Source organism: Lathyrus oleraceus, chromosome 5 (genome assembly GCF_024323335.1).
Source record: "Lathyrus oleraceus cultivar Zhongwan6 chromosome 5, CAAS_Psat_ZW6_1.0, whole genome shotgun sequence".
Taxonomy (NCBI): Eukaryota; Viridiplantae; Streptophyta; class Magnoliopsida; order Fabales; family Fabaceae; genus Lathyrus; species Lathyrus oleraceus.
In genome coordinates this window covers 638254400-638272263 of record NC_066583.1, presented here as the reverse complement: position 1 = coordinate 638272263, position 17864 = coordinate 638254400, and the positions used below count along the sequence as shown (strand labels likewise).

At 34.1% G+C, this 17864-nt stretch overlaps 1 protein-coding gene and 1 long non-coding RNA gene across 2 annotated transcripts in view; both read right to left on the bottom strand.

Annotated features, from left to right (window-relative positions):
* Positions 1-11050: 11050 nt before the first annotated feature.
* Positions 11051-13796, bottom strand: LOC127087503 (uncharacterized). Its single transcript, XR_007789979.1, has 2 exons — positions 12858-13796; positions 11051-11320 (listed from the first exon to the last, which is right to left on the bottom strand). It is a non-coding gene; the product is annotated as an uncharacterized LOC127087503 (long non-coding RNA).
* Positions 13797-17153: 3357 nt separating this feature from the next.
* LOC127087502 (transcription repressor OFP14) overlaps positions 17154-17864 on the bottom strand; it is a 1290-nt gene continuing 579 nt past the window's right edge. The window contains exon 1 of the mRNA XM_051028390.1: positions 17154-17864. This exon is cut by the window's right edge and continues 579 nt beyond it. Coding sequence (XP_050884347.1) covers positions 17455-17864 — 410 coding nt within the window. The 3' untranslated portion in view covers positions 17154-17454.

Below are 17864 nucleotides of genomic sequence, written 5' to 3'. Positions count from 1 at the left end.
TTTTTAATGTTAATAAAATGTCTACTTAGTTAAGTAAATATAAATAAATAAATAAATAAATAATAAAATAAATAAAAAAATTAGAATTATATTAGAATTTATCAAGTAATCAATAATTAGGATTCATGTTATAAATAAAAAGAAAATAAGCAAGTGATTAAACAAAATAAAAAAAAACAAAAAGGCCCAAAACCACAACACGTAAAGGGGTGCTAAAACGAAAATAATAGTCCAAGTTCATCAAATGGGCTCAAATCGCTGGTCAAAGTCAAATGAGGGGGAAAGTCAATTGTTGACTCAATCCCTACCCTTAGATCGAACAAAAGCGTGATCAAAGGGTGCTGGGCGCGTGTACGCATGGCTTATGGCGGGGGATATCCACAGGATCTCCCAATTGACTAGGTAAAAAACCCCAACGTGACAACACAGGGGTTGACCACGTGACAACCATAAAAAAAGGAAAACGAAAGTTAAAAGCTGGAAACGTGAAAAAAAGAGAGATTCATTCTGAAATCTCTCTCTCTCTTTCTCTCTAGCCTTCTTCCCTGATCAACCTCGTCAGAGAAGTGTGGCGACCGACATCACCGTCTTCTCCAGCGACTCTCCACCTAAAAACCCTAAGTTCCCAACATAAACCCCCTTGTTTTTTCGAGCTCTATCAGAATCCAAACCCTATTTTTTCAAAGTATCAACCAACAAGGAGATGAGGCCTACCCAAAACCCTAGACTCTGAAAATAAAACAAAATGCAACCTGAACCACTACCAGGCAACAAACAACAACGAAACAAGACATATGAAGGAAACAACAAGCATTTCTGAAGCAGCTTAAACAAGAATCCATAGATTAAAAGGCTTCAAAGTTTAAACACAATATAGTCTATAGAAGAAGGAGAACTACCTAAATGTTCAGGTACAAAATAAATTCATTCTCTTGCCCTCTGCTTTCGATTTCGATCCAAACTTCTTCTCTCTGATTTTCTATGGGTCGACTTGCATTTGTTATTGTCGTTTATCGTTTACAATGAGCTATTATCTGCAAGTTTGACCTTGTTCTTCTTCGACTTGTCAAAATATGCCAACCACACTTTCCTACTAGTAATGTGATTCGAGAAACCTATGTCGTGGAACCAAATTTTGGAGTCGATATGGTCATATGCAACTTCAGACATAACCTCCATATCTTCATAATCATCTGAATCTTGGCATGCAAGGTTTTCTCCTTCTTCCTTGCCTTTTGTCTCTCCATTGTCTTTCCCGTACCAACAATTCTTGGCCAAGTGATCCCATTTTTCACAGTTATAACACTACCCACCTTTTTTTCTTCTTTGTCTTTCTGATAGGAATTTCCTTCTCCTCTTTTGGAGGATTCAGAAGCCCTATCATCAACCTTATGCTCTTAAGGGTTCGACCAAGACTCTTTACTACGAGTCTTGTCTCATATGCCCTTGAATTTGTTGGAACCACCATATTTCTTCCATGTCTGAGTCTGTAGTGCTTGTATATAATCTTAAGCACCTTTCCTTTCGACAATCCTCATCTCATGTGCTTCCAACGAACCAACTAAATCCTCCAGTTTAATGGTTTCAAGATTGTTGGACTCTTGAACGTCTATGATAATGTGATCAAAGTGAGAGGTCAACATACACATTACCTTCTCAACTATCATCTTATCAGTTAGGGTTTCACCACAACCTTTCACGAGATGGACAAAATTATGCACCTTCGAGACATAACCTGCAATCTTTTCTTCTTCTTCCATCTGCAGTAATTCATACTGCCTCGTAATGTCTGTAATTTGACGAATTTAACCTTATCACCTCCTTCGTAATACTTGACAAGAACATCCCACGCCTCCTTCGCCGATCCAACATGAGAAATCCGATCAAATTTTTCTGCATGATAAGGGCCAACTTGTGGAGATTATTTGTATAACTTAGTGGAACTAATTAGCTTGATTCATTGGATTTGCAAGTCAATCCCTCAACTTATGTGTAAATATAGATTTATAGTTTCATCTTGCAAATAATGTGAAAGATTGATCATTTTGTAACTTATTTTGTAGTCTTGTTGGCATTTGAGAATCTTTGGGAGTTAAAAGGAAAAATAATAGCTTCAACATGCATTTTTGGATCAAGAGAAACCCTGTAGGTGGGGATAAGCGCGGCCAAAGCACAACATGATTTCTCAAACCCGTGGCTTCCACTCTAAGCATCGTCCAACCGCACTAAGCACCATTTAGGGCAGTTTGATCAATTTTGTCTTCTAGTAGCGCTAAACATGGTCTGATGGGGCTTAGCGCGGTCAGATTTTTCAGATTGTATAAATACCATCTCATTTCATTTTATGAAGGAGAGACACCAACTTTGGAAGAAAAAAAACACAAAAAAATTAGGAGAAACTCAGAAATAGGAGAGTCGAAGCTGGATACACATTAATCTTCAAGAAATCATTATTGATGCTCATTCATCTCTTCTCTTTTCTCTTGAAGCAAGCTACCATGACGATGTGTAGCTAAATCTCTTGTTTCAGGATTGGATGTAATTAACCATAATGGTATGTATTTCTTATGATCACTGTTTTGTGAACATATTATGAATCAATATTGATGGTATCTTTATTTTCATGTTAAATTTATGGGTTTGAATTATTATTGAGAAATATATTTCAAATCTTGACCTAAGATCATCATCCATCTAATACTCAAGTCTAGAGATGGAGTTGGGGTTTGATATTCACTTGTATTAAGTATTAATGTTATCATATTTCTTAATAGGTAGAGAGATCATCGATTAAGAAATACGGTAAAACTCACATCATCAGTTAGACATAAACGGTATTGAAGAGTGATACGTGATAGTAGAGACGAGTAACTATATTCACATACTAGATTAGTTGAATAAATATGAAAAAGGTTAATGAAATCTAATCCTGACATGTTTCTTTACCAGTTAATTTCCGAAGCACTTACCGTTGTTACATTTTATTGCAATTGTTTCTTTTCACAATCAAAACCCTTTTGAACCCTTCCTTAAAAAAGTATTAACTGTGGAATGACAATGATATCTCACTAATCCCTGTGGAGACGATAGAAAATACTTGCCCTATCAAAAGTGTTTCAACACCATATCTACTACAGATTGAATACAATACGCAACCTTACAATCTTTATTCTTCACATCCTTGTGAATGACTCTCTAAGCATCGATTGAACTTCCAGGGTTTCATGAAAACCGAACAAATACTTCATCTGCTTACTCCATCGGTTCCAATTTTTTTCATCAAGAATTGGAAGAGAATTCAGAATGTCATTGATATCATTAATCTCTGCAGCAACTGCAATTCACGATCCCTGGAAACATGACCACCAATGTGAAGTTAATATAAAACATGATCAAGAATATGAACCAGAAGCTCTAGTTACCAATTTGTTAGTGCGTGAGGCACATTGAGTGAGAGAAGGAATGAGAGAGAATGAAAAAGACTTGATGAATTATTATTATTGAAAGTTGTTCAAAAATGAATTACAATTACAATTATATATATATATATATATATATATATATATATATATATATATATATATATATATATATATATATATATATATATATATAACTACGTTACTTGTATACTAAGTAACTAACATAACAAACCCTAACCCTAACTAACTTGGGCTTGGGCTACAACTTGGATTATATCACAATATGAACATCCCAATGAAGTTTTCAGAAATATGGGAAAATGTAAGTTTTTATGCAATTTATGACTTTCTTGTGCCTTGTGTTAGTGGACCGACACCGGAGGATAAATGTACGTGCTTCCCTGAAATGGGTCATCTCATAACAAATGAGTATGATAGAGTGTGTATTGATCTTATAAGATACAATTTCTAAGACACATTTTTCCACTGCGCACCACTCCATCTCAAAATCCAAATGATTGTATTATGTGTGTAAGGTGGATTTCAAATACGCGGTACTTTGTTCAAGTTTATTTGAAACCGGTATGCCCAATACCACTTATATCACTGGAGTGGACGACTCATTCAACAACAAAATTCGAGATTTGGTCGAACCATTTTTTGGAAAGGATGCAAGAGTTCACCAAATTGAGCGAGCTTGAAAGAGAATCAAATAAACAAAAGTTAAAGGGGCTACTACCCATTGTTATAGATTTAGCCGACGATATATCTTTCAGTTTTTTTTAGTTTTTCTTTATCAATGTATTCTATGTAATCTTGTATAAATATTAATGATGTCTAATATATATATTTTGAAGTTTGCCAAAAAATTATGCATTTATTACAGGTTCAGTTCTTGTCTGAAACATAATTGTCTTATGTTCTAAGTGGTTCCGAAAATATATCTTCAGAATACATAAAAGGCTGGTACTGAAGATGCATTTTCGGAACATCCCCTTCCACAAGATAAAATTTCAGAGGTCCATATTTGTCTAAAACCACTATAAATATGGGGCACTTGTCTTATTGTTTCATAGCAAAATACATTACACCATAATGAACATCAATTGGCATGTCATAAATATCTACTTTAACAATGTGAAACCCTTAATTGAATATAAGATAAATGAGTACACCCCTATTGCAGATCTGAAATATATATTGTAGAATCTTCTTCTATACGGTGTCAATAAAAAAATTGTGAAGATCGAGTACCGTTCGCCATAGATTGACAATGAAGGGAAACTTTGAGCTGAAGACAAGTGCAAATTTATGGCTTTGTGGAATACTTTTTTCCCATTTAGAAATAAAAGTTCCAATTGAGGTGGATGCGACGATTTCGAGATCGGTCGAAGATATTATGAAGATGTTGCAATGTCTACCTGAATATTGAAATGTAATATTTGATCCATGTTATCCTCACTTATGTAATGCTGATTTTATGTTATCAATTGTATTTTCACTTTGTCAACTTGCTGGTTTTGCTTCTGTTTTGTCAACTTGCTGGTTTATGCTTCAACTTCAGTATGATACAAAAGTACATCGGTAGGTGTTACAGAGATGCATCGCCAGAATAAATCTATAAACAAATTTGTGGCCTGGCTCAAAATCAGCTTGAGTAGTATGTGTTTGGTGGGTCTGAAGATGTATCTTCGAAATTTGAGAGTATTATTATATTTTCATGCAGTGTGCTAGTAATACATATGATGCATTAAAAAATCTCATTATTCTAAATAAATTGGTATGATTCAACCAATTTATCGGTTGAGAAGTTGAAAACCAATTTGACAAAAGCCTTATTTATTAATTAAAAATATTAAGATTGATATTGATAAGAATATAACCCAAATCTATAACATAAGCCTCCATTACATTTACCCGTGGACTACTAATTTTTTTTTAAAAATAAGTTGTATCTAAAATAAATATATAATTTTTTAGCCGAAAATGAATATACTTGTAACAAAATTTATAAAAATAAGATATTTTTATAAACACAAACTGTATCTTTAATTTATATTATTTTATAATTCAATTTAGAAAAATACATACACATTATACTGTCCAAAAAGTATAGGTGTGTGTTCCCCTGCAAGGACACGAAGGCTTAGAGGTCCTGGTAGGTATATTACACATTTGAGGGTGATGGCTAACTCACGGAGGCGAGTAGCCATGTATTGTAGTTTTTAAGTCTGTTTAAGGGACCAACTCACGTGAGACGAGAGACCATGTTTGTTGCCGACGCTGTTGGATTGCAGGCGGACAATTAGATTGAAGGTGTTAAGGCTATTAGGAGCAAAGTGCTCTTTGAGTATAAGTGGAAAGTAGCAAGTGTGTATGGCTTGAGAGTCTATCCTCTTTATCCCATTGAGGCATATTATATTTATAGGAGTTCTCTGAGGCCTAGGGATTTTACGTTCTGGACGTGGTATTAACAATCCCTCTCTTATTAGGGGAGGTTATTGACCACATATATTCACGTAGTCATCGAGAACCCTTTCCCTTGACTCCCACGTTGGAGGAAGTTCTTTGGTGACTCTCTTGGATCCCCTATCGGGTGGCCCAACAGCTGGGCGAAGGTGCAACGGTCTAGGTCTTTACCAAATATAACATTACACACATATATGATCAGACATTCACTTACATACACACAACAATATTGTAATTCTTGTGAGTATAATAGTAATGACCATGCTTGTGATATGCCAATAAATAAGTCTTTAGTCAATGATTTGTAAGGAAAATGATGATTCTACCTCCTCATTGAGGCAACTCTCTTTGATATCTTGTGATATCAAAGCCTGGTTCCGATCCAGGGACCTGTGGGTTATGGGCTCACCACGCTTCTGCTGTGCCACTCTAATACCACTGTTGGGTCATCATAAGGAGCATACACATTGGGTCAAGAGGAACACACAAGTGAGAGAGATATCACATACTCACCCAAAACCTTAAGGTGATAGGTGTATCGGTCCTCTCACTTATAAAGTGATTAACCTCCACTTTTTAAAGCAATATGGGACTTCCAACTTACACTTGTATACAACAATCTCCCCCTCAAGTGTGAATCCATCAACTATTCTCCTCAAGCAAAAGCTCTTTCATCCACATACACTTGTACCACCATTGCGGGTACTACAACATAACACGCCTCCTGACCACCATATTGTCAAGAAGACTTTCGATACAAGGAGTCGGTCCCTTAATTGGTGTTGGTGATGTTTGCTTGAAAACTAACATGTGAATGCAGTTGTTGCTTAGAGGTGTCAAACATGCTCCAAATGTCCTCTTTAATTTGATCTCTATGCATATGCTAGATGATTGTGGTTATGATAATCACTTTAGTTCTATAAAGTGGAAACTTAACAAAGGTAAATTGGGAAAATCTTTCTAAACTGTATTGGACAAAATCTTTGGTTGCTAGGGACAATGTGAATGCTATCGATATAGGAGCATCTTTGTGGCACCAACGACTTAGTCATATTAGTGAAAAGGGGCTGAATGTTTTGAAAAAAAAGGATTTTCTTCCTAGATTAAAGAATGTAGATTTGGAGAAGTGTTCTCACTGTATGGATGGTAAACAGGCTATAGTATCTTTCAAGATACATCCTCCCTCAAGGAAGTTAAAGTTTCTTCAATTGGTACATTTTGATGTTTGTGGTCCATTAAAGGTAAAATCCTTTAGTGGTGCACTTTAATTTTCTAACTTTATTGATGATTGCTCCAGAAAACTATGGGTTTATGCCTTGAATAGAAAATACCAAGTGTTAGAAAAGTTCAAAGAATTACATGCTTTAATTGAGAGGCAGACATCCGAAAAGCTGAAATATGTTTGTTCAGACAATGGTGGAGAGTATTGTGGACCATTTGATTCCTATTGCAAGCAACATGGTATTGCACATGAAAAGACTCCTCCTGAAACTCCTCAATTGAAATGTTTAGCAGAGAGGATGAATCGAACACTACTTGAGAGAGTAAGGTGTATGCTCTCTGAAGCTAAGTTGCCTAATCATTATTGGGGCGAAGCACTTTACATGGTAGTGCATGTTCTTAATATCACTTCTACTGTTGCTTTAAATAGTGAAGTTCCAGACAAAATTTGGTTTGAAAAGAATGTCGAGTATGATCATTTGAGAGTCTTTGGTTATAAGGCTTTTATGCATATTCCAAATGATGAAAGATCCAATTTGGATGCAAAGTCAAAACAATGTATCTTCATCGACTATGGGCAAGATGAGTTTGGTTACAGGTTGTATGATCCTATAGGGAAGAAGCTTATTCAAAGCCGCAATATGGTGTTTATGGAAGACCAAACTATTTAAGACATTGATAAGGTAGAGAAGGCTACACCCAAGAAAGATATAAGTTTTTCTAATGTTGATATAGTTTGGTTACCTAGTTATAATCTGGATGCTATTGGTGGTGATGGTCACAATGGTGAGCCGTATGAATATGCCGATGATCAACAACTTGGAGATGAGGTAAATATTCTAACTAATGACAGTTAAGGGGAGAGCGATATATCACAAGATGGGAATCTTGGTGAAGATCCAGAATCATATCAAGTTAAACTTAGGAGGTCTAACAGGCAGATATAACTTTCTACAAGGTATAATTCTGATGAGTATGTGACCTTGACTGATGAGGGTGAACCCAATTGTTTTCAGGAAGCCATGGAAAGTGATGAAAATCAAAAGTGGATGGATGCAATGCATGATGAGATGAAATCATTGCATGATAATCATACTTATGATTTAGTGAAGCTGCCTAAAGGCAAAAGGGATTTAGAAAACAAATGGATTTATAGAGTTAAACATGAGAGCAACTTTAAGTATCCAAGATATAAAGCCAGATTAGTAGTGAAAGGTTTCCGTCAAAGAAAGGGTGTTGATTTTAATGATATTTTCTCACCTGTTCTAAAGATGACATCAATTAGAACCGTCTTGAGTTTGGCTACTACTCTTGATTTAAAGATTGAGCAAATGGATATGAAAACAACTTCCCTTCATGGTGATTTGGAGGAAGAGATATACATGAAACAAACTGATGGTTTTCAAGTTAAAGGGAAAGAAGATCATGTATGTAGATTGAGAAAGAGTTTATATGGGTTGAAGCAAGCTCCAAGGCAGTGGTACAAGAAGTTTGAGTCGGTTATGTGTGATCGAGGATACCGGAAGACTACTTCAAATCATTGTGTCTTTATTAGAAAATTGTCTAACTATGACTTCAATATCTTGTTGTTATACGTTGGTGATATGCTTATTTTAGGGAAAAGTATTTATAACATTAACAGGTTAAAGAAGCAATTTGGGGAGTCATGCCATGAAAGATGTGGGAGCAGCTAAATAGATTCTTGGCATTAGAATCATGTGTGACAGAAAAAAGAAGAAACTTTGGATGTCACAAGAATACTATATCGAAAGAGTGTTGCAAAGACTTAAAATGGAAAGTTCTAAGTTGGTAAGCACTCGTCTCGCTACTCATTTCAAGTTGATTCCTAATCAAAGTCCTTCAAGTGAAGATGAAGCGTTTGATATGAAACGTGTTCCTTACGCGTCTGTTATGGGTAGTCTGGTGTATGTAATGGTGTGTACAAGACCAAATATGGAACATGTTGTTGGTATAGTCAATAGGTTTTTGTCAAATCCAGGTAGAGAGCATTGGAATGCTGTAAAGTAGATTTTAAGGTATCTTCGAAGTACTACTTCTATGAGGCTTTATTTTGGAGGAGATAAGCCTACTCTAGTGGGGTACTCTGACTCTGATATGGCTAAATACATTTATTCCAGAAAGTCCACTTCGGGCTACATGATTAAATTTGGAGGGGGAGCTGTGGCTTGACAGTCCAGATTGCAAAAGTGTGTAACACTATCTACTACATAGGCTGAGTTCATTGCAATTATCGAAGCATGCAAAGAGTTGCTATGGTTGAAGAAATATTTGTAGGAGCTTGGTTTTGTTTAAGACAAATATGTGTTATTTGTTGATAGTGAAATCGCTATTCATCTTGGTAAGAATCCGACTTTTCTAATAGGTCCAAACCAATTGATGTGAGATATCATTTGATACATGATATTTTGGATGCTAAGTTGTTGGAGTTAGCTAAAGTTCATACAAATGATAATGGTTCTGATATGATGACTAAAGCATTACCAAAAGGGAAGTTTGAAGCTTGTTGTGATATCGTGGGTTTGGCGATTTCCTCCACATAGTTGTGAGGGGGAGATTTGTTGGGTTTGGGCTCCCTTCATATATGGAGAAATACCCAAATATTATTATCCCAATTGTCTCACTTATTTAAGTGGATAGGATAAATTTAGGGCTGAGAGAGATAAAGAGAAAATAAGGATTCAAAAGAGATAAAAGAAGAGAGAAACTCATTCCGGTTTTTCTGCAACCAGTCTCACTAAATAAAATATCCCTAATTCGTTAACTGCCGGATCGAGCTAAAATATGGAGGGCAGGTTCGTAACACATATATCTAACTTTTGACCGTTCAGAAATTCAAAAATAACATCCGAGGTGAGAGTTATCTGCTTCGTACTGAAGCTACAAATTTGTGAAAATTTTCAGCTTTTTTATTCCTATTTGTAAGCTAGTTTGCTTTGTGATTTGCGGTTGTTAGTGTCATACCCCAAAATTTTCTCTCCTTCAATTTTCATCTAACTTTGGGTCTTTAATTCATCTGCATCCTTCTAGGCATCTAGGTCATTCTTTCACCTTTAAACAAAATCATGGATTCAAAGGTCTTGATATCTATTACACAAAGCATTGGATGGTAGTTGGGTCCTAAGCTAGGGTTTCCATGGAATTTGTGGATCAAGCTAAGGGATCTCATTATACTTCATCTTGGTTTAAGACATGAAACCCTAATTTTTGGGTTTTGGTACATATGGTTCATTTGATTTGCATTAGGACATTTGGTTTGGTTTTGAATTGCAATTTAGGCCAACCTTTGTGGTTTGGGTTCAACTGATTTTATTGGCTTGTGCATTAGTCCACCATTTTGTTTGGTTGGGATTCAAGGCCATATATCATTCAAGCATGCAAATTCCAGAATACTCAACTTGGAAATGAAAGCAAAATTGGATTACTTGGAAAATAAGCTACAAATTACAAGGTCATTCAAATTCAAATGCTCAAATACTAAGGAAAGTTTTATTGCTTGAGATGCAAGTTACAAAGCCATTACATTGCAAAAGAGCCCGATTACAAAGTCAAAAGCGATTTCACTACAAAACATACAAGTCATGTTACAAAAGAATCCCAATTTACAAGAATCACATTTTTTGACCTACAATTGACTTTGGTCAACTGTTGACATTTTGGTCAAACAGTTGACCAAAGTCAACTGATCTAACTTAGACCCTAGTCTTTTTTTTTTATTTCATAAGATTTTCTTTGAGAAGGCCTTCAAGTGCTTCAAGTTCTTTCATGCCATGCCAGGTCCTCTCAAAGGCCTAACAACCCTGCATCAAGCAAACCAACATGCCAATAGACGCATCTCACTCTTGCATACACATGACCAATGTACAATATCTTAAATCATATCACACACAAACATATTGAAGCATGCCATACATTTGCAATACATCACAACTAACATTCCTCTATAACTAATCCTAGTTTCTTTAATACAAGAATCCAATGCACACTTCAAGTTCAACATACAACATAGGGTAGACCATTCACAAATTTGTTCACAAACTTGATGCACTAGTAGTAGGAATAAAATCTTACAAATAAGTCATTAGTTAAGTGGTCCACATAGCATACATAGCAGCTAGAATAACGCCAATTCACTACTAACAACCCTACAAATCAGTCCATACGCATACACCATTAAGAGGAATATCAACCTGCATATTGTATAAACACATTAACTATTATTAATAGAATTTGGTTGGCTGATTGCAAAGCATCATAATAGTAAACATGCTAACATTTCAATCAACTGAATTCATTCACAAACACAATCTATAACATTTCAAACGTTGCTCTTTTCCAATTGACAGTCCATTAATTCTTTGACAATTATAATGCCACATTACACTAACTTATTTCCTTTTCTAACTTCACTCTAACCTAAAACAAAGCAACCATCAACAAGAACTCAAATCAATTTCAAACCAATGTTAGCAGAGCCACCTAGCCCAAATTGCATTGACAAGTTCCATCTTTTTCTTTACTAACAGTGACAAACTAATTAGCTTTTCACATATACTTGCAATTTCAACTTTTCTAAATATTTTAATACTCTGTAGCTTATCACAAACATGCTCATCGCAGCTATACTCCATTTAATTAACACAATTAGCTTCAAAAATCACTAGCTTTGTAACAAGAAGATTAACTCAAGCAAATTGACTTAGCTAACATGTCCTAACTCTAGCTGCACATCATGCTAACAAATTTCAGTCCACTACAATCATTACCTTCCTAACACACTAACCATCAAATTAATCTTAGCATACTAACGGACTGAACCTCACTTTAGCATCTAACTCAATTTCAGAATTTCATTTAATACTAACAAGATCTCTTTTTCTATACGGCTATTTCGATTCGATTCAATACAATAGAGTAACCACCACTGGTTTTAGAATCACCCTAACTGACTAACACCAGCTGTAGCTAAGTTTTGTTCCTTAACATTCCAACAAACTAATCCATTTCAGTTTACACTCTAATTGAATTTGTACACAGAGTTAACTCATAATAACATAACTGAAATTCAGAACAAGGAATGAACACGATATAAGCTAACTAACAACTTACAATCCAGCTAACTGAAATCATGACAAAATTTAACTAACATTCAAAGTCACTAACAAAGTTTCTAACAGTGTGAAAACATGTAACTAACTTACACCTAACAGAGCTAACTAACTTCAAGCCCAATCAACTAACGTTTCACTGACACTAATATCAGCTCTAAGTCCAATTACACAACTAACCCTAACCGTTTTTTCACAAACTCATCTAACTGAATGAAGTAACTAACTTTAACAAACTTTTTAACTGACTTTATCACATTCAACAAACTTTCACGGAGAAATTTAACTGAGCTTAACACTATTAACAACTCAAATCCCTATATAATCATTACCAACCATTGCAAGTCATTCCCACTCTCATTTTCTCTGAGATTCCTCTCTCAATCATTCACAACCCTTACCAAAGCTCATTCGACATACTCCACCAAAGCTTCACCTTGAAGCTTCAATGGAGTAGAGCTGAACCGCACGCATTGATCAATCATCACGAAACACAGAATCATCATCAATCATTCACGTTCATCACTCTAACAGCAACCTCACATCACAGAAACACAACGACAATACAAGAAGGAGTAGAAGAAGATTGTATTGTAAAGCTTAGAGGTGGAATTCTTACTTTGTTCGAAGCATCTCTAGTTTTCTGGGAGGTGGTGTAAAATGTTTTGAGGCCAAAGAAAATCACTTCGTATTAGCACTTGCTAGTGTTGATCATAAAGGTTGTCTTGGGCGCGTCTAGGGGGTTCATTTTGATTTGTTTATACCCCGAGTATACGTCCATGAAGTTGAGCATTTTATAACCCAAAACTCTATCAATCAATGTATCCATGTTGGGCAGAGGGTATGTGTCCTTAGGGCACACTAGGTCTAGGTTAGTGAAATCTTGGCACATCTTCCACTTACTTGAGGACTTTTTCACAATTAATATGTTGGCCATCCAAGTGGGATTACTTAAGCTTATTTATAAATTGTGCCTCCTTCATCTTTTTCACCTCCTTATCTAGCCTCTTCGTCCTCAATGAAAGAGCTTCCTAAAATTGCGATTTGGAAACTTTGAAATTTCAATTTGGATTTCTTTAATATCTTCTGTGGGGAAATTTTTTTCATCCAAATATTCTTCCCTTGGGTCTAAGTCCACAAAATTAACGCTTTGAGCACTAATTTTCTTTTCATTACCACCTTCTTTATTTTGAGTCTATTTTGATAGGATTTCCTAGGGGTTATTTCATGGTGAGATAAATAATGAACAGAGCCGCTCCATGATATTGAATGCAAGACATCCAATAATTATGTTGTATATTTACTATGATATATCTGACTTTAATGATTTTTGTGTTATCTTGATAGAGATGTATCCCTAGACTCCTAACTGCTTGCCTTAGAAACCTACTAAGTAGTTTCTTTAAAGACGGTAGGCACTCAAGATCTTACTGCAGCCGTACAAAGGCATCCTATTAAAGGACATCAACAAAACTAAGAATCAATAACACCATGCTTTTATGTTCTGGTTGAACATCTAGTCACTAATGACCATAGATCATCCTTCAAGGGTAGGATTCTAGCGATATCTCTATGCGACAAAGTCACCTTCGGAGCAAAAGATGATTGAAGTTTTAAGGGTGAGTCAATGAGGTGCATTACTTGATTTAGGGGTGTTCATGGTTCATGAATTGTAGTGAACCAAATTACATTTATAGTTCAATTCAATTTATACTAACTATTTCAATAAAAATGCAGTTAACGGCTAAAATGGTTTCAATTCAGTTTAAAACTAGTTTATAATTGGTTTGTGTTATAAACTAGTTTATAATAAAATTATAATTATAAATCAATTTTATAATATGTTCTTTTTTTAAAATTAATTTTTAAAATTTTTAAAAAATAATTAATTTAAAATTAATTTTTTATTATATTTGAAAACACTTATTTAGATTTTTTTTATAAAAAATAAATAAATTTTTTATTTTCTGAAAAAAATTGGATTTTTTTAAAATAAAATTTGGAATAAAATAATAAAAAATATATTTTAATTTTTTGGAAAAAAATTCCGAATAACTTTTTTTCGAAAAAATAAAAAATTCAGAATAAAAAATTATATTCTTTTTCTATATAAAAAGTTTCAGAATAATAAATTTTAAAATTTGGGAAAAATTTTCACTACAAAATTTTTTTATTCTGAAATTTTTATTTTTTTACTTCAAAAACCAATAAATTTTATTTTTATGATTTTTTTTTTCAAATTAAATTATATTTTTTTATTGAATACAAAAATTTTATTTTCAAATTTATTTTTATAGAATACAAAATATTTTTTTCCTAAAAAAACTATACCTTTTTTATAATTTTTTTTCATAATTATAAATATTTTTTAATTTTCATTTTTTTTTTCATTCTCAATAATTCTTCTTCTTCTTTTGATAAAAAAACTATTTATATAATTAAAAAAATTTATAAAAAAAACTGGTTATGAATCGGTTTTAAACTGAATTTGAATTGTTTGATTTAAATGGTTCAGTTCATTAACCATTCAAGTGGTTCAGTTATTTTATGGTGCAATGCAATTCAATTTAGTAATATAGTTTGATTAACCATATTATTGCACACCCCTAACTTGACCAACATATCTTTTGCACGAGGAGATCGACTTTCCCCCTCTAGAAAATCCTTCAGCTATGATGTTGAGAATGTGAATAAAAGTTTCTCATTCATTCATTTCTTTTTTTTCCTTTATCTCTTATAGATTAGGGGCTTCTAGGTCTTTCTCACCTAGAATATTGAGATCTTTCTCCAAAGCTAGTCGATGCGCTCTAAATTTATTTCTTAGGACATCCTTCTTTAATATGGTGTTATATCTCCTTCTTCAGCTAGTGGAAATCATATATATGGTGAGATTTCACATTGTGGTATTTACACCATTTGATTGGTTCGTTTCCTATAGCATGTCATCTTAGGGTTTAGGGTTCGAAAATGGCTCTCATGTGATAAACCTCTCATCATATTTGTTCTTGACATGTGTTCAAAGGCATGTAGTTTTCCACATGCCTCGTAAACGGAGGTTTAAAAGTCCCACAATCACTAATTGGCTAGAGATAATTGTCATTACATTGACCGAAGGAATCTAATTCACCATTGTTGCTCATTTCCTTTGCATCCATGGCTATTTTATCTCCATTGTTCTCTATTCCATTCACACAACACTCTATTATCGCCATTATCTCCTCCAATGAGTTTGTGGATTTTTGGGTGAGGGACTTGTTGAAAATTTTCGACTTTCAACTCATTTTGGAAAGCTCCCACATACATCTTATGGTTAGGGCTTACCATCTTGATAGTGGCTTCATCGAAACATATTACATACTCACACAATGGCTCAAAGTGTCCCTAACACACATTGGAGAGACTTGTGGTGGACACATTGTAGTGTTTATTGGTTAAGAACCGGTGTATTAGTTTCATATGCATGTCTTGATAATGGTTATAAAGACTATAAGAAGATTCATACTGTGATGCAAGACCATCTCCTTTAAGGTTCTGGATAAGACCTTTCATTTAAGTGAGTCAATCACACTTATGATTTTCATTTACATGTTAAACGCAGTGACATGCTTATAAGAGTTGCAAAGTCGCCCATGTGTCGAAACACTTGATATAACTCGCTAAGTCCCATTTAAGAACTCCCTTGCATCCCGCATGACTGCAACTTACTGGACCGAGATCATTGATACCATATTAGTCTGGATTATATTTAAAAGTTTTTTTATTATATTGATCGAATTGATTATCATTCTTAATTTATGACATTTCTAAAAAGTAAAACACAACCGAGTATATTATATGCATAAATAAAGTCATCATTTATTATTAGTTATCATACAATTAATCAAAATGAGACCGTCTAGAATTTTATTGTGTACTTAAGACATGGTACTCTTGACACTATAAGATTTATCTTTATCTCTACGTACTAATGCATGTTGCAATAATCAACCATGGTTGATCATCATCTATTTTTTCTTTAAACACTCAAGACAAGAGACAATATCATACACCAATAGAGACATTGCCATAAATATTTCACAAAAAGTCCTACAAATAAGGACACATCAAAACAACATAAGTACACTTTTTAATCACAACCAGTTGCATAATATGATATGTCAAAATATACAAAGTATACAAAATATAGAAGTGTCTGCAAATATTAACTTGCTGCCATGAAATCTAGTTACATCCAAAAATTAACATTGGGATGGGGTCTCTGAATAGTAATTTTTGGAAGCATGCAGACCAAAGAACACGCAAACAACTCCCAAAAGGTAACATAATCCCAAAATAAACAAACAACTTTAGAAGGAATAAATGCAATGAAAATAAATGAACATCTTACTAAAAAGGCAAAGAATGTATATTACTAACCATAAATAAGGAGAGGAAGGGGAGACATTATCATCGCCGATTGTTCATCCAATGTCACAAGATAATGTAAGTAATGTCCAAATTTGATTAATAAAGTAAAATCAAATGAGTAAGGGTTGAAATTGATAGACTTTGAAGTAATGGTTGTTCTGTTCACAAAAATGAGATATGCGAAGGTCTTGCTCTAGTATTTCAAACCTTAGATTGAATAAGAGAGAAAGTTAATTCGTGATATATTAAAGTATCTAAATGATGGTATTGCGCAATGCTAATATTCGAACATCTTCTTTAATAAACATTTATAAAATTGGAGGAAAATACATAAATTATTAAAAAAAGTCAAGCACAACCGAAATACATTGTATGCATAAATGAAGCTACCATTTATTCTGAGTTATTGTACAATTAATCAAAATGGGACACTCTGGAATTACTTATATGTACTTAATTTCCATATCCAAACTCTATGACACGGCAACCTAAGAGATAAGCAGTTAGGTGCGGTAATACAGTTAAGCCTGCGTATTTCAAATAAAAAAAGAAAAGAAAAATACGAGTACACAATTTAGTTTACGAAAATAAAAATTATCACGCTTTTGAAGCATGAGTTTTATGCATAATAACAAAAACTACCATTCGATCATTACATAACAAGACTCAAATATTCAGGAATGTTCTATCTGGGAAGAAAAGTCCCTTTTCCGGGTTTCCCTCATATTTATTTTAATCTATATTTTATTTCATGAAAATTAAAATAAAAAAAAAGAAAAAAAAAGAAAAAGAAAATGAAGAAGAAGTTTCTAAGACCCAAATTCAATGGTTACTTGCTTAGTCTTCTTCTTCCTCACTTCTCTACCAATCCTAACGGTTCTCACGCTACACGGCTTCGCCGGAGCTGCTTCCGAATTCTGACGCATAACAGTGATGAGATCAACAAAAGCACTCAGAATAAACTTATGAGACTTTTTCTCATTCAGATTCAGGTAACAGAACAAAATCTCCTCCATGAAATCCCAATCAATTTTCATTTCAGTGATTTCGGTTTTACCGTACTTCGATTCCACCAATTCTTGCATCGATCGCCGGAATTCATCGTAAGGATTAGGCGAATACGATAACAGAGCAATGCACTTTTCAGGAAGAGTTTGGTTATGATCTTCATGAACTACAACTACCTCTTTCGAAGGCGATTCTGTTGAGGATGAGTTCG